At 44.8% G+C, this 15,803-nt stretch overlaps 1 protein-coding gene across 4 annotated transcripts in view; it reads right to left on the bottom strand.

The window, feature by feature from the left end:
• The window catches only part of Sort1 (sortilin 1), a 75,103-nt gene that overhangs the window by 28,706 nt on the left and 30,594 nt on the right, over positions 1-15,803 (bottom strand). For 2 of the 4 annotated variants that reach the window (XM_055618111.1, XM_055618113.1), the window contains exons 4-8: positions 10,322-10,424; positions 8,959-9,123; positions 7,021-7,094; positions 3,932-3,981; positions 435-565 (exon numbers count right to left, since the gene is read on the bottom strand). In XM_055618111.1, coding sequence (XP_055474086.1) covers positions 435-565; positions 3,932-3,981; positions 7,021-7,094; positions 8,959-9,123; positions 10,322-10,424 — 523 coding nt within the window. The remainder of the gene's footprint in view (positions 1-434; positions 566-3,931; positions 3,982-7,020; positions 7,095-8,958; positions 9,124-10,321; positions 10,425-15,803) is intronic. The other 2 variants (XM_055618112.1, XM_055618115.1) reach the window with 1 other exon arrangement.

The raw sequence follows: 15,803 nt of genomic DNA, 5'->3' as shown, positions 1-15,803 counted from the left end.
AAGTTTACACTGGCCTACAAATCCCAAACCAAAACTCGTCACCGTTTTAAAAGGATAAAGCCCACAGTAGGCCCTGAGAGTGAATCTGCCTCTGTAGGCAAAATCTCTCCAAAGTGTTTACTGTGATATTTAAAACCATAGGGCTGGTAATATGGCTCAGTGGGTGAAAAGTGTTCGCCACCAAGCTTGATAACATGGATTTGATTCCTTGGCTCTATACGGTGTATGGAAAGAATGGACTCCTGCAAACTGCCCTCCACATACATTGCGTGTGTGCCCCCACAAGTGTATCACACACAGACAAAATAAACAAATAATTGTGAAAATTTAAAACAATCTTCAAGACAAGAAATGCTATCAGGACCGCTTAGTGAAAGACATCCACATAGTGTGTATGAGCAGAGACATCAGACCCCAATGAGGTAATTCCTCACCTTATCAGCCATCACAGAGGCAAAAAGGAAACGGCCCCCAAGACCAAACGAGTAGATTTTCATGCCAATGGTTTTGAAGGTTTTCCCCAAGTCAGATGTTCTCCACAATTCCAGGGCACCAAGATCAGCTTCTTAAACAAGACAAAATATCAATTAAAATTTCTCTTACTGGTGAGTCTTGTTTACACAGTTGCTCTGGAACTGCTCTTATTACAATACAGGAAAAGCATTTCTAATTCCATGCGTGTTTGGTCAAGTGAGAGCATAGATGCAGCATGGCGTCATATACAGAGAATTTGCATTTGGCTTTCACTTATGTGAGGGTTTCTGGGTGTTTATGGCTCAAATGCAGTGTTGTGTAACCACAGTGACAATTTGTTTGTCCTCTCTTCATAGCACACTCTAACACAATTGTATTCTGTTTTAAATTGTCTTGAGTTTTTCATTTTTTGTTTCTCATCTAACACCCCTACATTATTGTTCCATGAGAGCACACCCTAGGGTGTTTTGCTCTAACCTTAGACTGGTGGTTAGCCTACAGCAAGAACTCAGATATTTGTTGCATGACTAAAAGAAAGATTTTGCGTTCTACTTGGAACTTGTAGCGTGCACTGGGAGGCCAACAGTTCAGCCAACATGAAAACAATCTGTCTTCTGCAGGAATCACTCTGCATGTCAGCTTCCTTTTGTTTGTAGCCTAGTGTTGATTTTATCTATACTGTTGTTGTGGTTAGATAGGAAATGTCCCCCACATGCTCATGTGTTTAAATGCTTGATGCTGTTTGGGGAGTTGTGGACTCTTTGGGACCTTGCTCAGTGATTCTGGTACAAGCTCTCTGCTTCCTGATCTACTAAGACATCAGTGGCTGTGAACTCCTACCGCCATGCAGGACTGACCAAGTTGCCATGCTCTCCTGGCCACTGTGGACTGTACCCCAGAAACTGCAAAGGAGAGTAAGCCTTCCTTGTCCAAGTCATGCTGCAAACTCCCACTGCCAGGAACAGAGCTGTTTCAGCCAGCATGTCTTCTTCACCATGATGGACTGTAGCTTCTAAACTGTGAGCCAAAGTAATCTCTCTTTTCTTCAGTTGCTCCTGTCAGTGTTTTGTCAGTGTGGTGGTTTGAAAAAGCCCCCATAGGCTCACATATTTGAATACATAGTCATCAAGGGAGTGGCACTACTTGAGAAGGATTAGGAGGTGTGGCCTTGTTGGAGGAAGTATGTCACTTAGGGGTGGGCTTTGAGGCTTCAGAAGCTCAAGCCAGGCTCAATGTCACTCTGCCTATGGATCTTGATGCAGAACCCTCAGCTACTTCTCCAGCACCAGGGGTGCCTACACACCGCCATGCTCCCTGCCATGATGATAATGGACTAGACCCCTGAAACTGTAAGGAAGCCCCAATTAAATTATTTCTTTTATAAGAGCCTCCATGGTCATGGTGTCTCTTCACAGCAATACAACAGTGACTAAGACAGTAAATGATGAGAAAAGTAAATTAGTACAGAAATTTGTTATCAAAGAGTGCAGTGTAGTGATGGCCTGACCATGTGACTTTCAGAACTGGATAGTCTGAGGGGTGTGCAAGAGTTTGGAGCTATGGCATAGGTAAGTACCAGAACACTATAAGCACGGCTCAATGGCTCATTCCAGTAGGAGCTCATGAAGACCAGAATTCTGAGAGAAATGGAAATGTGAAGGCCAGACGTAAGATCTCTATTGGGAACTGGGTTAGCGAGCATTCATATTACATTCTGGTAAAGAATCTAGCTGTAGTCTGCCAATTATTTGAAGTTCTGAGTGAGGCTCAAATGAAAACTAATGGCCTAGTTTATTTTGCGGGGATCTACAGGCAGCTTACTATTCACATTGTGCTATTGCTGCTCCCTTTGTGTACAGCCAGGTTTACAGTGAGAATTCAAAGGGAACAGTGGAAATGGATGTGAAAAAATATTCAGTTTGCTGAAGAAAGGAACATGAGCATGTTTAAAGTTGCAGGCAAGTCAGGTGAGACAAAGTGGTTGTAATTGTTAAAGAGCCTAGTGGTGTCACTACAATGAAGCCAAACACTTTGGACAGTAGGAGAGACGCCATGAGGGCAAGACCCCATCCAACAAAGGCTCTAGGGTCAAGGCCACAGAGTCGTTTTCAAGCTTTCTTTCAGAACATTAACGTGAGCCTCCTGGACAACCTGGAAAGAAAGACAGGACCACCTGGTCCAGCTCCAGACGCTCAGAGGCCACTGCAGCTGTTGCCCAAGGTGGGAAAGGATACATCCCTAGACAGCTATAGGTTTTCAGCAAGCAGAGTCAAGAGTGATGCGCCATCAAGATTTGTGTCATGAAAGAGCCCCCGCGGCCAGGCAATGTGAGCTTGGTTGGAGTCTCTGTGGGAGACCCTCCGGGGCCAATGCACAAAGCTGTGAAGGTGAAGCACAAGCTGAAGATATAGACCCAGGACGTTGGAAATGCTGGGAGTACAGACATATACGGAAGAAGGCTGTCCCAAGAGAGAGGACACACGTGCCAAGAAAACAAGAACTGTAGAGGAAGGGGCCACTCAAGGCCACTGGCACTCCAATGATGCCGCCATGACGCCCAGATACAGGCATGGAGCTACAGGGTCTCCTTCTCGGACGGGTTTGGTCCTTTGCCCTCGCCTCTCCATGCTGTCCTGCTGTTGCTCCCTTAGGAATATGTGTGCACCCCTGCACATTGGAAACATGCAACTTGAGTTTTGATTTTATAAGGACCCACAGTAAAGAGACTGTCTTGGAAGATACATGGGGTTTTTAAGCAGCGTTGGGACTGTTAAAGACAATGGTGACTTTTGATTGTGGACTGGATATATTTTGCATTATACGATGACAGTCTGCCAACAATAGCCGGGGGTGGTGGAATGTTACAGTCTAATCGTGACGTGTCTCCATAGATTCAGATGTTTGGATACCTGGACTGCAGGCGGTGATACTGTTCTGAGAAGTTGTGGAACCTTTAAGACTGTGGCCTGGTTAGCAGAAATGGGTTGCTCAGAGTTGGCCTTGCAGATGATCTGTGTTTCTCATTCTGACCTGAGCTCCCTCCTTCCTCACACACCAAGATGTGTACAAGTCAGAGAGCAGGAGCCCATTGCCATAGACAAAGCTGCTTCAGCCACTGTGTCTTCTCTACCACAATGGACTGTGAGCCAAAGTAACCTGTCTTCCATTAAGTTGTGTTTGTCAGGTATATGGTTGCAATAATTAGAAAAGTAACACACGCAACTGCTAAAATGAACTATATCATCTCCATATACAGCTATATTTTTATTGACCTGAGCATGATGAAGGAATTTTGCTGTACTTTCAAGATTTTCAAAGTAATTAATTTTGAATTTTCTGTAGCTGCTGAATTTTTCAGGAGGATGAGAAAATCTTTTGTTTCTATTACACACAACCCAAAATGTTCTAGCTGGAATAGGCAGCAAGACACTCCTTTCTGGGACTATAATATACTTACTGCAGGAGCCATTCACATAGGTGGTAAAGAAGATGATGTTGTCTGATCCCCTATAAAGAGGCAAAGACAGGGATGAGAAATGGATTAAGGCTACTAAGAGACTATGTTAGCCTAGTCACAAAGCCCCTGGCCTGTGTAACAAGCCCCATCCACTGGCAATGGCCGGCACGCTGCTCACTTTGTTTAGTCAGGTTTACAGTGAGAATTCAAAAGGAAAAGTGGAGAAGCCCTGATGGCCGCTGGTGGCACACCACTCGGCTGGGGCTCCTTTGTCTCCTGCAGCCATCTACTTCATTGTGAGGGCTCTCTCAGTCACACGGATGTACTTACACCCCAGATCTGCCTCTGGGGTCACACCATTCCCTGCCAGGGAGATGCTCCCTTCTCGTGTCACTCCCTCACAGTCTTTCAGCACTAGCTTAAAAACGAGCCCTCTCAGGAGGCTATCCTTGTCACTAACTGGAAGCCTTTTTTTCCCTACAAAATTCTAGAGCGGTGGATTCTCAACAAGGGAAGTTCTGCCCCCTGGGGAACACTTGGAAGTGTCTGAAGACATTTTTGGTTTGCCACAGCTGGAGTGGGGGGAGGAGAAGGCAGGAGTTACTCCTGGCATCTAGTGGGTCCATCTTGAGGTACACAGAACAGCTCCTTCTGTGACCCGGCCAGCCCAATACGTCGTGGGTAATGAAGGTGAAAATCTCTGTTCCAGTGGCCACGTGGCCCAATGGATAAGATGCCAGCCTGTGAGAAGCCCTGTTCTGGAACACTGCACCCTGCTGCACTGCTCGCCATGCATTGGCCACCTGCTCTGTTATTTTAGTTGTGTGTGCCTTCTTGCGCCTGCCACGCTGATTGGCATCTTCAGGCCGCTCGTTAGATTCGAGGCTTTCTTATCTCCCATCTGAATTTAGCTCAGTGCTTTTTTATGACCTAAATAATTTACTTCTTTCATCTCAAAGAGACAAACTAGGTCAGAGGTTGAATTATTTAAAATGAAACTTGGAAAGGCAGTTTGTGGGGAATGGGATCCAGACCCTGATAGCACCTATTGGTTACATCAGCCAGAGTCTGGGGTTTGGTTATACCTTTTCAGAACTTTGTAAATTCCTTGAGATCCGTGATCTCAAAGGTGAGTTACCTGCATCAGTAGCCTAGCCACCTTGAGTAGAAAGCTAAGCAGTTAAGTGTCTTACAAAAGTAAAATAACCAGGGCTGGAAGGATGACTTCACAGTTAAGAGCATTTGTTGCTCTTGCAGAGGACCTGGGTTCAATCCCCAGTACCCACATGATGGTTCACAATTATGTGTAACTTCTGTGCCAGAGAGTGTCATGCCTCTTCTGACCTCCATAGGTACCTCACTCACATGGTACACACACGTAACCATAGGCAAAACTCCCGTGAGGAAAAAAAAAAAAAAAAAAAAGATTAAAAAAACCTTGTGTAAAACTGGCGTGATGGCACATACCTTTGATCCCAGCACTCAATAGTCAGAGGCAGGTGGATCTCCGTGAGTTTGAGGCTGGCCTGGTTCATATAGCAAGTTCCAGGGCTACACTAGAGAGATCCCCTCTCAAAACAAAACACCGTATATACACAACAAAGAAGCCTTGCATAGGCTATAAACTATCATTAAAAATATTTTTTTATTGTTTTAATGACTAAGACTACCATACCTTAAACATGATCTGTATATCTTAGTTCTGTTGTTGGGCATGGTGGCACATGCCTGTGATCCCAGCACTCGGAAGGCAGAGGCAGGTAGATTTCTGTGAGTTGGAGGCCAGCCTGGTATACAGAGCAAGTCCAGGACAGCCAGGGATACAGAGAGAAACCCTGTCTCAAAACAAAATAAACAAACAAAACAAACAAAAAAAGTGATTTGTGAACTTAGTAACTATAAAACAAACTTCCTTCCTGTGCAGTCCTCTCCAGTACCAACACTCCTGATTAAAACACAAAACATGAAATCAGATGTGGCGCGTGCAGAGCTGACCCTAAAATCCTCATTTAATGAGAGCTTCTGGAAGAGGCCCACCTCATTGAAATAGCACAGCTAGTATTTTAACTCATCTTGGTAGATGTATTTTAAATATGTATGATTTATTTTTTCTGGTTCCCTAAGTGGAATGCATTAAACTTTTAAGATTATGGGTCATCGTCATGAACATTAATCATATCAAGCCAATGCAGTGTTCTCCCAGATGTTGCTGAAGTAAGTGTCCTTCCTTGATCTAGCACAGTAATTTTGTCCTGAGTTTTATCTGTTTTTTTTTTTTTTCCATGTCTTTCCTGCCTGCTTCCAGCTTTCAGGCTGTAATTCTAAAGCTGTTGTGTGCTTTCGGCTAACAGCACCACAGCTCATCTCAGGCACTGGGAAACCAGACTACTAGACTTGCTTAAATTTGTCACTGGAAAAGAAGAAACTCTGAACACGATTCTTAGCAAGCAGAGTGTGGGAGGGAGGTCTGAGCCCATTGATTCAATTCTTGCTTCGCTACCCTCCATATTCTGCAAAAAAAGGCTCCATTGACCAAGGGGTAACTGGAGCCCAGAGAGGGTGAACCCCTGACTAGTGACAGAGCCAGGCTGGGACAAAAGCAACTTCACTCGAGTCAGAGCTGCCTCTGCATGGTCTTTGGGTGGGCACTGAGGGGCAGGGCATGCCGCCAATGGAAGGGAGTGTTTTCTTACTGCAAATGGTGGCGCTTGCGCAGTCTGGAAGCACTTTCAGCTCTTCCTGAGTTTGCACTATGTTTTACGCAACTAAATGGAGTGCTAGACGAGGAAGTGTGAGCCCAACGATACAGAAGTACCAAAGACCCCACGTTAAAGCTCCATTTTATGCCCCAATTGATGTCAGCAGCTACAGAGAAGAAGCTTTGTTGGCAGCAGTCATTGAGACAAAAATCCTTTTCCAGCACAATTAGAAGCCCTTCCAGGGCCAGCTCTGTGTCCCGGCCCTCTCTCTATCCCCCATGGGACCCCAAAGAGCACTTGGCACGTAGCAAGTACGTGCTATTTATTCATGTGACTTTTGGCAGTGCTAAGGTTTAGGGCTCTGCACAGATGGAGTCTCGTGTTACTCACCATTTGGCCAAACATACTGCTTTGTGGATTTCTTCCCATTTTTCCCCAAAATTCTTGGACACCCAGAGGCCATTCTGAAAGATTATAAATGACTTATCAAAATTCCAGCTTCATTCTGTGCAGCTGTTTACATGACCTTTAATAATTCACGTCCAACTAGTCAGTATGGAAGAAACAAACACTGGAGCTGCCTGACCAACACACACACACACACACACACACACACACACACACGCATGCACACATACAGATATGCGCGTGCACACGCTCACACATAGACATGCAAGCATGCACACGTGCACACACACGTGCACACATACAAACACATGCATGCACGCACACATATTTCTCGGGCTCCTTCTGGTCTCGGATCGTATCAGGCACCCCGAATGCCAGGCACTGCAGCAGGCGCTGCATTCCCGCCTCTCCAGGATCTCACAGCTTAACAAGGGGCGCGAGTGGGAAGAGCGCTCACTACCAAATGGTGTTATGGACGTGGGCCAATGTAGAAGAGGGCTGTGGGGGCACACTGCTCAGCGACAGCTGATTGAAGAACACTGCACTGACTGAAATGACGAGTGGTTTCATCACAAGGAGCCAGGGGGTGGGAGCGAAGCAAGACAAAGGAAGACTGGTAAAGGCGGGAAGGGGACAAACATGGAGGAGTATGAAGATCAAAAAACATCAGTGGTGTGAAATCCCAAGGTGAGAAGATGAGGCGCTGATGTTCAGAGAGGTGAGGTGAGCTCAGGGGAGGCCACCTTCCTGGCCAGGCCAAGGAACCCAGCTTTCATTGTTCATGAGCTCTCAGCAGGACGGGGCTCTGAGAGGGGAGGCACAGCTTCACTTTTTTTTTTTTTTTAAGGTGACAACCATAGATGAGAATGGGAAAGAAGGATGCCAGAGGGTCCCAGCTAGAAGTAGGATGTAAAGTAAGTAAGTATGACTTAGTTCATTAAGAGTTAATGATGCCCTTGAGGAACGGATCAGCCAGAAATGAAGCCAGAATAGAACTGATTTTTCTAATAGTTGCGTGTGTGTGTGAATAACATCAGGCTGGGGAATGGGGGGGTGCACTGTGTCATTTATGACTATAAATTCTGTAGGAGCATGCCTGAGGGAAGAGCAGAGAAGCTCAGTTGGGACTGGGTTTGAGGTACCTCTGGGACACACCCCTGGAGACAGCTGGGGTCAGCCAGACAGGAATCTGCTGGCCTATGGGAGAGCCGGAGCCAGAGGTAAGATTGGAGACTCTTTACATCCTAACTGGAAAGCAGAAAGAAGTGGCTGCTCAAAGGAAGATGAACAGAAGGCAGGTAAGAGTAAGAGGGGTTAAGAAAGATACCAAGAAGTACTTTCTAGAAAGGTAGAATGGCCAAAGAGAATCGGGTCAGAGAGCCAAGCAAAAAGAGGTTCTTAAAGGCGGGACTGGCTACAGCTTTGAAATGCAGCAATTAATAACATGCTGTCTGTCAATGTCAATTATATTGGCAACAGGAGCTCACTGGGCAGCCTCAGTGGGGGCGGGGCAGAGGTATCCTGTCAGCGGAAAGTGGCTGGGGCTCATCTTGGCAGAATGAGTCTTTGAGAATATTCTCAACTTTCTCTCCTCTGGTAACCACGACAATCTTAGGAGGATGACAATTTACACTTGTTCTCTGTAGCTCAAGGATGGTGACAGCAAACTGTTCTTCAGTACATTATTCCAGCAGCAGACATTCGTTCACCAAAAAAACATATAATGGCAATTACACATCATACGCACCTAGAAGAGACGACCTACCCAAGTCACACCCAGACAGGGACGGAGTGTAGAACTACACATTTCATCGCAAGGAGACGTCGGGAAGAAGTCTAGCACGAGTGCACTAGAGGGTCCTTTAAAGTCGGTGTATTCTGACACTGTAAACAGGGACAGGCAAATTCGAGTGGACTTACTTCAGTGCTGAGAGCTAGCAGGTAATCAGAGTTCTGAGGGCTGTACATCATCTGAGTCAGAGGGTGGAAGGGGAGGTCTGTCTGCACGAAGTTCTTGGCGAAGTCTGACGACCTGAAGACTCTTCCTCCTCGGCTTCCCCCAGAAACCTCTGCTGTTAGGATCACCTGGCCAGGGAGCGCAAAGGTCAGAGTTAGGGAGTAATACCGTGAAAGCCTGGGAAGAGGCGGGGGGGAGATAGCAAGTGACAGAGAGAGATAGTGACAGAAAGGGACAGAGAGAAGCATGCATGTGCATGCATTAGTTAAGGAAATTTTAGATCCAAAAGAAAGAGAAATGATAAAAGTATATCATTTACTACTCCTTTTAGTCTTATAAAAAAAAATCTTGAATGGAGCCAATGCTTCATGCCTGTGGTGTGACTCTGGTTAGTTCTGAGATGGAGTTTCCCCAAAGATTACAATGTTGTAGGGAGTACATGTTGCAGGGCTAAGCACTACCACATAAGTACGAAGGGTTTTGGTGCATCTTGGACATGAGCCATGAAAAAAAAAATCTGTGCTAAATCCCATTCTTTTATGATCAGTATCACTGTTTAATTTTACAATACAGAAATATCAAACTAAAATGCTATCCTAGGTTCATTTCTGTTGCTGTGATAAAACTAACAAACAAACAAAAAACAAAAACAAAAACAAAAGCAAGCAAACATGGTAGGGGAGAAAGGGCTTATTTGGCTCACAGTTCAGGTTCCAGTCTGCCACTGTGTAAAAGTCAAGACAATGTAGCTGCTCACATCCACAGTTGAGAGCAGAGAGTGAATTCATGCATCTACGCACGCCTACTTGTGCTTGGTATCCTTTCCACACTTACACAGTGCATGATCCTCTGCCTAGGGAAATGTGCCCCTCACAGTGGCTTCCCATACCAATGAGTGTGCAATCAAGACAATCCCCCACAGACATGCCCACAGGACAATCTGATAGAGACAATCTTTCATTGCAGCTCTTCCCGGGTGACAATGAAAACTAATCATCACAAACGCACTATTGTGGGGGGCTGGAAAGATGGCTCAGCAGTTAAGAGCACTGTCTGCTATGCCAGAGGTCCTGAGTTCAATTTCCGGCAACCACATGGTGGCTCACAACCATCTATAATGTGAACTGATTCCCTCTTCTGGCATGCAGGTGTAAATGCAGATAGAGCACTTATCTACATAAAATAAATAAAGCTTAAAAACAAACAAGCACACACACGCACACACACACAAACAAAATGCAGTACTGTGAACTGCAGGATCATTCCAACACTAAAGTGTTTCAGTAGGCATGGAGTGCCAACTTCATATACAGGAATGAGTCTCACCTTTCCAGAATTCTCAGGACCAATAGCCATGCCAAATTCCGTCCGAATGAAAGTGTTATTGATGAGATTTGTAATGTCCTTAAAGTTCTTTCCATAATCCTCGCTGAGAGGAAGAAGGGAAAAAGAAGAATATTTAGAGTGTGGTGTGGAGACCCGCCAGACTTCTGAGCCTTTATCCCCCTTTCATGACTTTCGCCGTCAGAGTGGGGTTAGTCTTGGGAACATTTCACTTCCGTTACCAGTGACAAGTTTCAGGACAAGGGAGTGACTAAGGTTGAGCCAAAAAGAGGAGAGGGCCTTCCCTTGAGATTTTCTAGGAAACACATTTCCTCTCAGATGAGCCACTTGCTGAAATCAGTCAGCCTTCTTTTAGGCCGGTGGTTCTCAGTGGGGTGGTTATGCTCCGTGATCCCACTTGTGGAATATTTGGAGATCGTTTTGATGATCACAGTTTAAACACCATTTAGGCCAAGAGGTGGCTGACCAGGTCACAGTGCACAGGGCAGGCTCACGACAGAGAACTATCTGGCCCCAAATGCTGAAGCATCATTGTTGAGAAACCCCACAATATGGCATGTGAATATAATAAAAGGAAGCAAAAAAAAAAACAAAAAAACAAAAAAAACAAAAAAAAAAAACAAAAACAAAAAAAAAAAAAAAAAACCTCTTTCTTTTTCCCACAATGAAAGGGCAACTGAGGTAATTCTATAATCCCAGAAAAGCATACATATAACACAGGATAGAACGGACCCTGAAACATGTTGTTTCCCTGTAGCCCTGTAGTTATGAGAATCAACAGTTTTCTTGTTACTCAAGCTAGTCTGAACTGGGCCTCTGCTAACTGTAGCCGAAGGGCTCCTAACTAATCCATTAACTTTCACTACTTATGGGAGAGCTGCTGATTAAGGAGTGGTGGTCTTGATGATTCCTGTGGGGTTAGCATCCCCAGGTAGAAGTTTTCAACTGGTGTAGCATGAAAACCACAACCAGAGGAAGCAAATGACCAATTTCAACTCTTAGTTTCTTGAAGTTTTCCCCCCAAATTCCATTCCAACAGAGCCTCTCGGAAGCATCTGAATCCATGTTTAGATTTTTGAGAAATAACGGAATCTTTTGGAGGAATAAGAACACAAACAATTGGTACCATCTGATAGGCCTGATACTATGCATAAACCCTCCTTAGATGACACAGAACACTAACGATATTTATTAAATTTAAAGGTGCTGGATCTGAAGCAGGATCTGGGCCGCTCCCAACCTCTGTCAGAGAAGCTTCTCTATGCAGCGGGCAGCAGTCGAGGCAGAAATACCTAAGTGGCCAAATGGCTGAGAAAAGACTTAGTGCTTAGCCCTAAGTGGGGCGTCATTATCAAGTCCCCACCCTCTGCCGAGCTCGGGGGGGGGGGGGGGGGGGAGAAGAAAAAACAAGGGGGGGGGGGGGGGGGGGGGGGGGGGGGGGGGTAGATGGTCTACAGTCCCCGCCCTTCCCTGAGAAGCTACTGGCCGGTGGTCGCTGCTGTGGAGGGGAGAAGCCTGTTGTAAATTTCCCACTGTTCCAGTGGACGGCCTCACGCTCATGCACGCACAGAGGCAGCAATCATTGACCTCACTGATTTATCAAAAAGCAAAACAGAAAGGGAAAAAGAAAAAAAAAAAAAAAAAAAGGACTGAGTTAGTAGGACATGGCATTGGAAGGGATACAGGAGGGGCCGGAGAGAGTAAATGGGTGTGTGATCACCGCACGTATGTATGAAATAAGCAAAGAATAACAGATATATACATTTTCTGAATCGTCTATCAGTGAGGACATTGCAAGCCAGTTTCCCAGGGCCAGAAGAAATCTGTGGTAATGTTCACATTTATTATATAATAAGAAACTACCCATTTGGGGAGAAACCTCAACAAATAATCACAAACGAAGGAACATGAGAATTGCAAAGAGCTGAGACCATTGTATGTGGCTCCTTTGTCTCACAAGAGGGGGTGCAAGGAGACAAGATACCAAAAGCCCAGTAGCTAATTACAGCCATCAAAACCACAGTCTAATTCTCTTACTTCTTAGCCCTAAACTAGGGTCAACTTCTCATTATCTGTGAGGAGTCCTTTTTTCTTACAACTTGGGAATCCTGATTTCTCTTGCCAGAGTCTCTACTTGGCAGTAGAAGCTAGAAGCACAGGGGACATGCCTATGTCTGTTTGCACAGTCTCTGAGGATGATAGGGCAATCCACATGCCTTAGAATTACTAGGATGACTTCTACACACACACACAGCAACACACACACAGCAACACCCCCCCAACACATACCTACCAACATACACACACCAACACAAATACACACACACACACACCAACACATACACACACACAGCAACACAAACACACTCACACACACACACTAATACAAACACATACACACACAACCAAACATACACAGTCTCTCTCACACACATATACACACACACATGCATATATACACACTCTCTCACACACACATATACACACACACACCACACACAACACATACCCAATTGCTAGACAAATAAAGCAGGGAGTGGGCACCATCCACCAGCTTCCTCTCCTGCCCCAGCTCTGGCCTCGGAGTCCAGGACCTTTACTTATCTGCAGGCAGCCTGCAGGGGATGTGTACAAGCAGCGCCCAGGCCTGCAGGGTGCTTGATTTATCTCTGGCTTACAAATCTTCCTTCCTTCATGACATCCCCAGGGAACCTTCACAAATCTGTTGGCGCAACTGCCTGCTTTTTAAGAACTCAGTACAATGAGCATACCCCTCCCTGCCAGAAGAAGGAGGCCACGTCAGCGAACAACAACGGACCATCATGACAACCCTCTGCTACTTCAGCTGGCTAAGCTGAGAAAATGGACTACAGCTAACCTCTGGGAGTTAGGTAGGGTTCTGTCAGCATATTACATGCATCAGCATGATCTGGAAATCAATAAAACATCCTGAAAAAAAATCTTATTTTTCAAACTCCATATGACAATATAATTATAAATAGTAATCAAATGCTCGCTAACTGTGAGAACCCAGTAAAACCATCTGCTTTAGAAATGTGTCTTCTTAATAACAAGCCCACATATCAGCCACATGTTCTGGTGACCAAAAACAAATGATCATCTTAGTCTATGTCCATGTTCGTGGTGTGGACATGTGCACAAACTCCAGACATCACCACACACAACTGTGTGTAGAACAGAAATTGTCTAAGTCACCTGGCTATTGTAATGGAGCACTGTATTCTGGAGGCCAAAAGCGCAAGATCGGGTCACTGGGAGAGTCTATGTTTGGTGAGGTCCAGTTCCTTCCATCTCTTACTTATTTGTTTTGTTTGTTTGTTTGTTTGTTTTTAAATTGGAGTCTTGCTATGAAGCCAGGCTTGAACTCACTGTGTAACACATCTTCCTGCCCTAGTCTATCGGGTACTGATATTATAGGCGTAAGCCACACTTGGCTTTAAACCACGACCTTATCATTGTAATCTCGTAGGGCAGAAGGCTAGACAGATCTCTGGGGTTTCTTTTAAATGACACTAATCCTGTCAGTAAGAGTCTTGCTCTCATTTTCTAATCAGTTACCAACATAAGGTGCCTCCTCATACAGTTCAGGGGCCCCTGTTTAAGGAATGGTGCCACCCACAGTGGGCTGGAGCTTCTCCCATCAGTTAACCATCAAGAAGATCCCCCACAGGCAAACCTGATCTATACAATTCTGGCATGATAGTGCATGCTTTTAATTCTAGGGCTCAGGAGGCAGAGGAAGGCAAATCCCTGCAAGTGTGAGGCCAGCCTGTTCTAAGGAACGAGTTCTAGGCCACCCAGAGCTACAAAGCTACAAATAAGTGAGTAAATAGATTCTTCTGAGGTGATTTAATGGTGGCGGGTTGACAAATTAAAATTACAGATACCATTTAAATCAGATATGGGTGAGACTCAAGGTCCAATGAGTCTTGGCAAACTTCTAGTCGTGAAATGCAACAAGCCAGGTGACTTCCAAGTATAATGGCTCTGGAGCTCTGCACACACAGCCCAGGTGGAAGAAGGTGGCCACTGAGCCTGTGATACTCTCCCCTCCTAGTTAAACCCAAGGAAGAAGCCTTGGTGACCTCTGAGCTGTTTCTGGGCACATTCTTTCTGGTCTTGAGGAACGGTACACTTTAGCTGAATAACTCTAGGCCTAGCCTATGAAATTCAAGAGGCCTGGCAGCCCTCCTTTGTCCCTTTCCATCTCCTCCTCAAGCTCAAAAGTGTCTGTTTTCCTGCTGGTGGTTAATCCTCTTCATCAAACAGCCTCTTGACCATCTCCTTCATGCTTACAATTTCCGGAGTATGGACGGACTGAGGATTTTCAGCTTAATCTTAATCCTTAAATTCTGCTTCTTTTCTTCTTAACAATTCCGTCTTAAGTCATTTCTCTCCCTTTGCATCTTACTATCCATTGTTAGGAAGCCAAGCTGCAACGTCAACACCTTGCTTAGAAATGTGTCAGCTCTATTTCCAATTCCATCCTCCCTGGTGACTTCCGTCTTCTATATATCAATACATCATGAACACAACTCAGCCAGTTCTTTGCCATTGCATAAGACAGCTTTGTGTTTTCTTCCGTTTCTGTCTGAGACCTGATCATAGGCTTTTGCGTCCATATTTTAACATGGAGTACAGAACATTGTACAGAGTACAGAGCATTCTCAGACATAAGCTCTCCTTATTTTCTTTCTGATTCCTCAATAGAATCATCTATAAAGTTGTACTCACAGCAATCCAGGCTTTCCCAGCATGCACCTCAAACGCTTTCAGGTTATCCAGTGTCTATTTCCTTTACTCATTTTTCTGTGATTAAGTCTACAGATCCTAACATGAAAGATGTAAGGCTGATGATGACTAATTAAAAAATAATTACAGTTTTATAGTTTTCACTAATTGGGAATGTTTATATAGTTGGCCTTCATTTCTCACACATTCTTTATTGCAAGCTGCCTATTAACTTAAACCTATTTGTAATTTCAAATTCAATACTCATGGTGCTTTTGTGCCTATTGGCAGACATTTGCAAGGAAAAAAAAAATCCCAAAGCAAAAAACAGAACATAACAAACAAGAAAGAAATAAAGAAAGACAGATAGACAGACAGACAGAGAAAGAAAGAAAGATTTGTTTGCAACAGAAGTTAACAGGGTGCTGTTTGGACAGAGAATAGAGGTCGGTGTAGAGTTCTTGCCTACATATTAAATTCTTGCCTTACATTTTTTGTTTTTTAATTAGAGTGTTAATTTTTTTTTTTTTTTTTTTTCCAGAGCAGAGGACCGAACCCCGGACCTTGCGCTTGCCGGGCAAGGGCTCTACCACTGAGCTAAATCCCCAACCCCCTTGCCTTACATATTAAGCCCTTTCCCCACCCCCAAAACCTCCAAACAAAATAATGATCTTCCTGTGGTGTCCACGTTAGGGCCGGGGTGGTACAGCTG

This window comes from Psammomys obesus, unplaced genomic scaffold, assembly GCF_907164565.1.
Source record: "Psammomys obesus unplaced genomic scaffold, mPsaObe1.curated_primary_1811, whole genome shotgun sequence".
Classification (NCBI taxonomy): Eukaryota; Metazoa; Chordata; class Mammalia; order Rodentia; family Muridae; genus Psammomys; species Psammomys obesus.
This window is presented reverse-complemented; position numbering and strand designations above follow the sequence as displayed.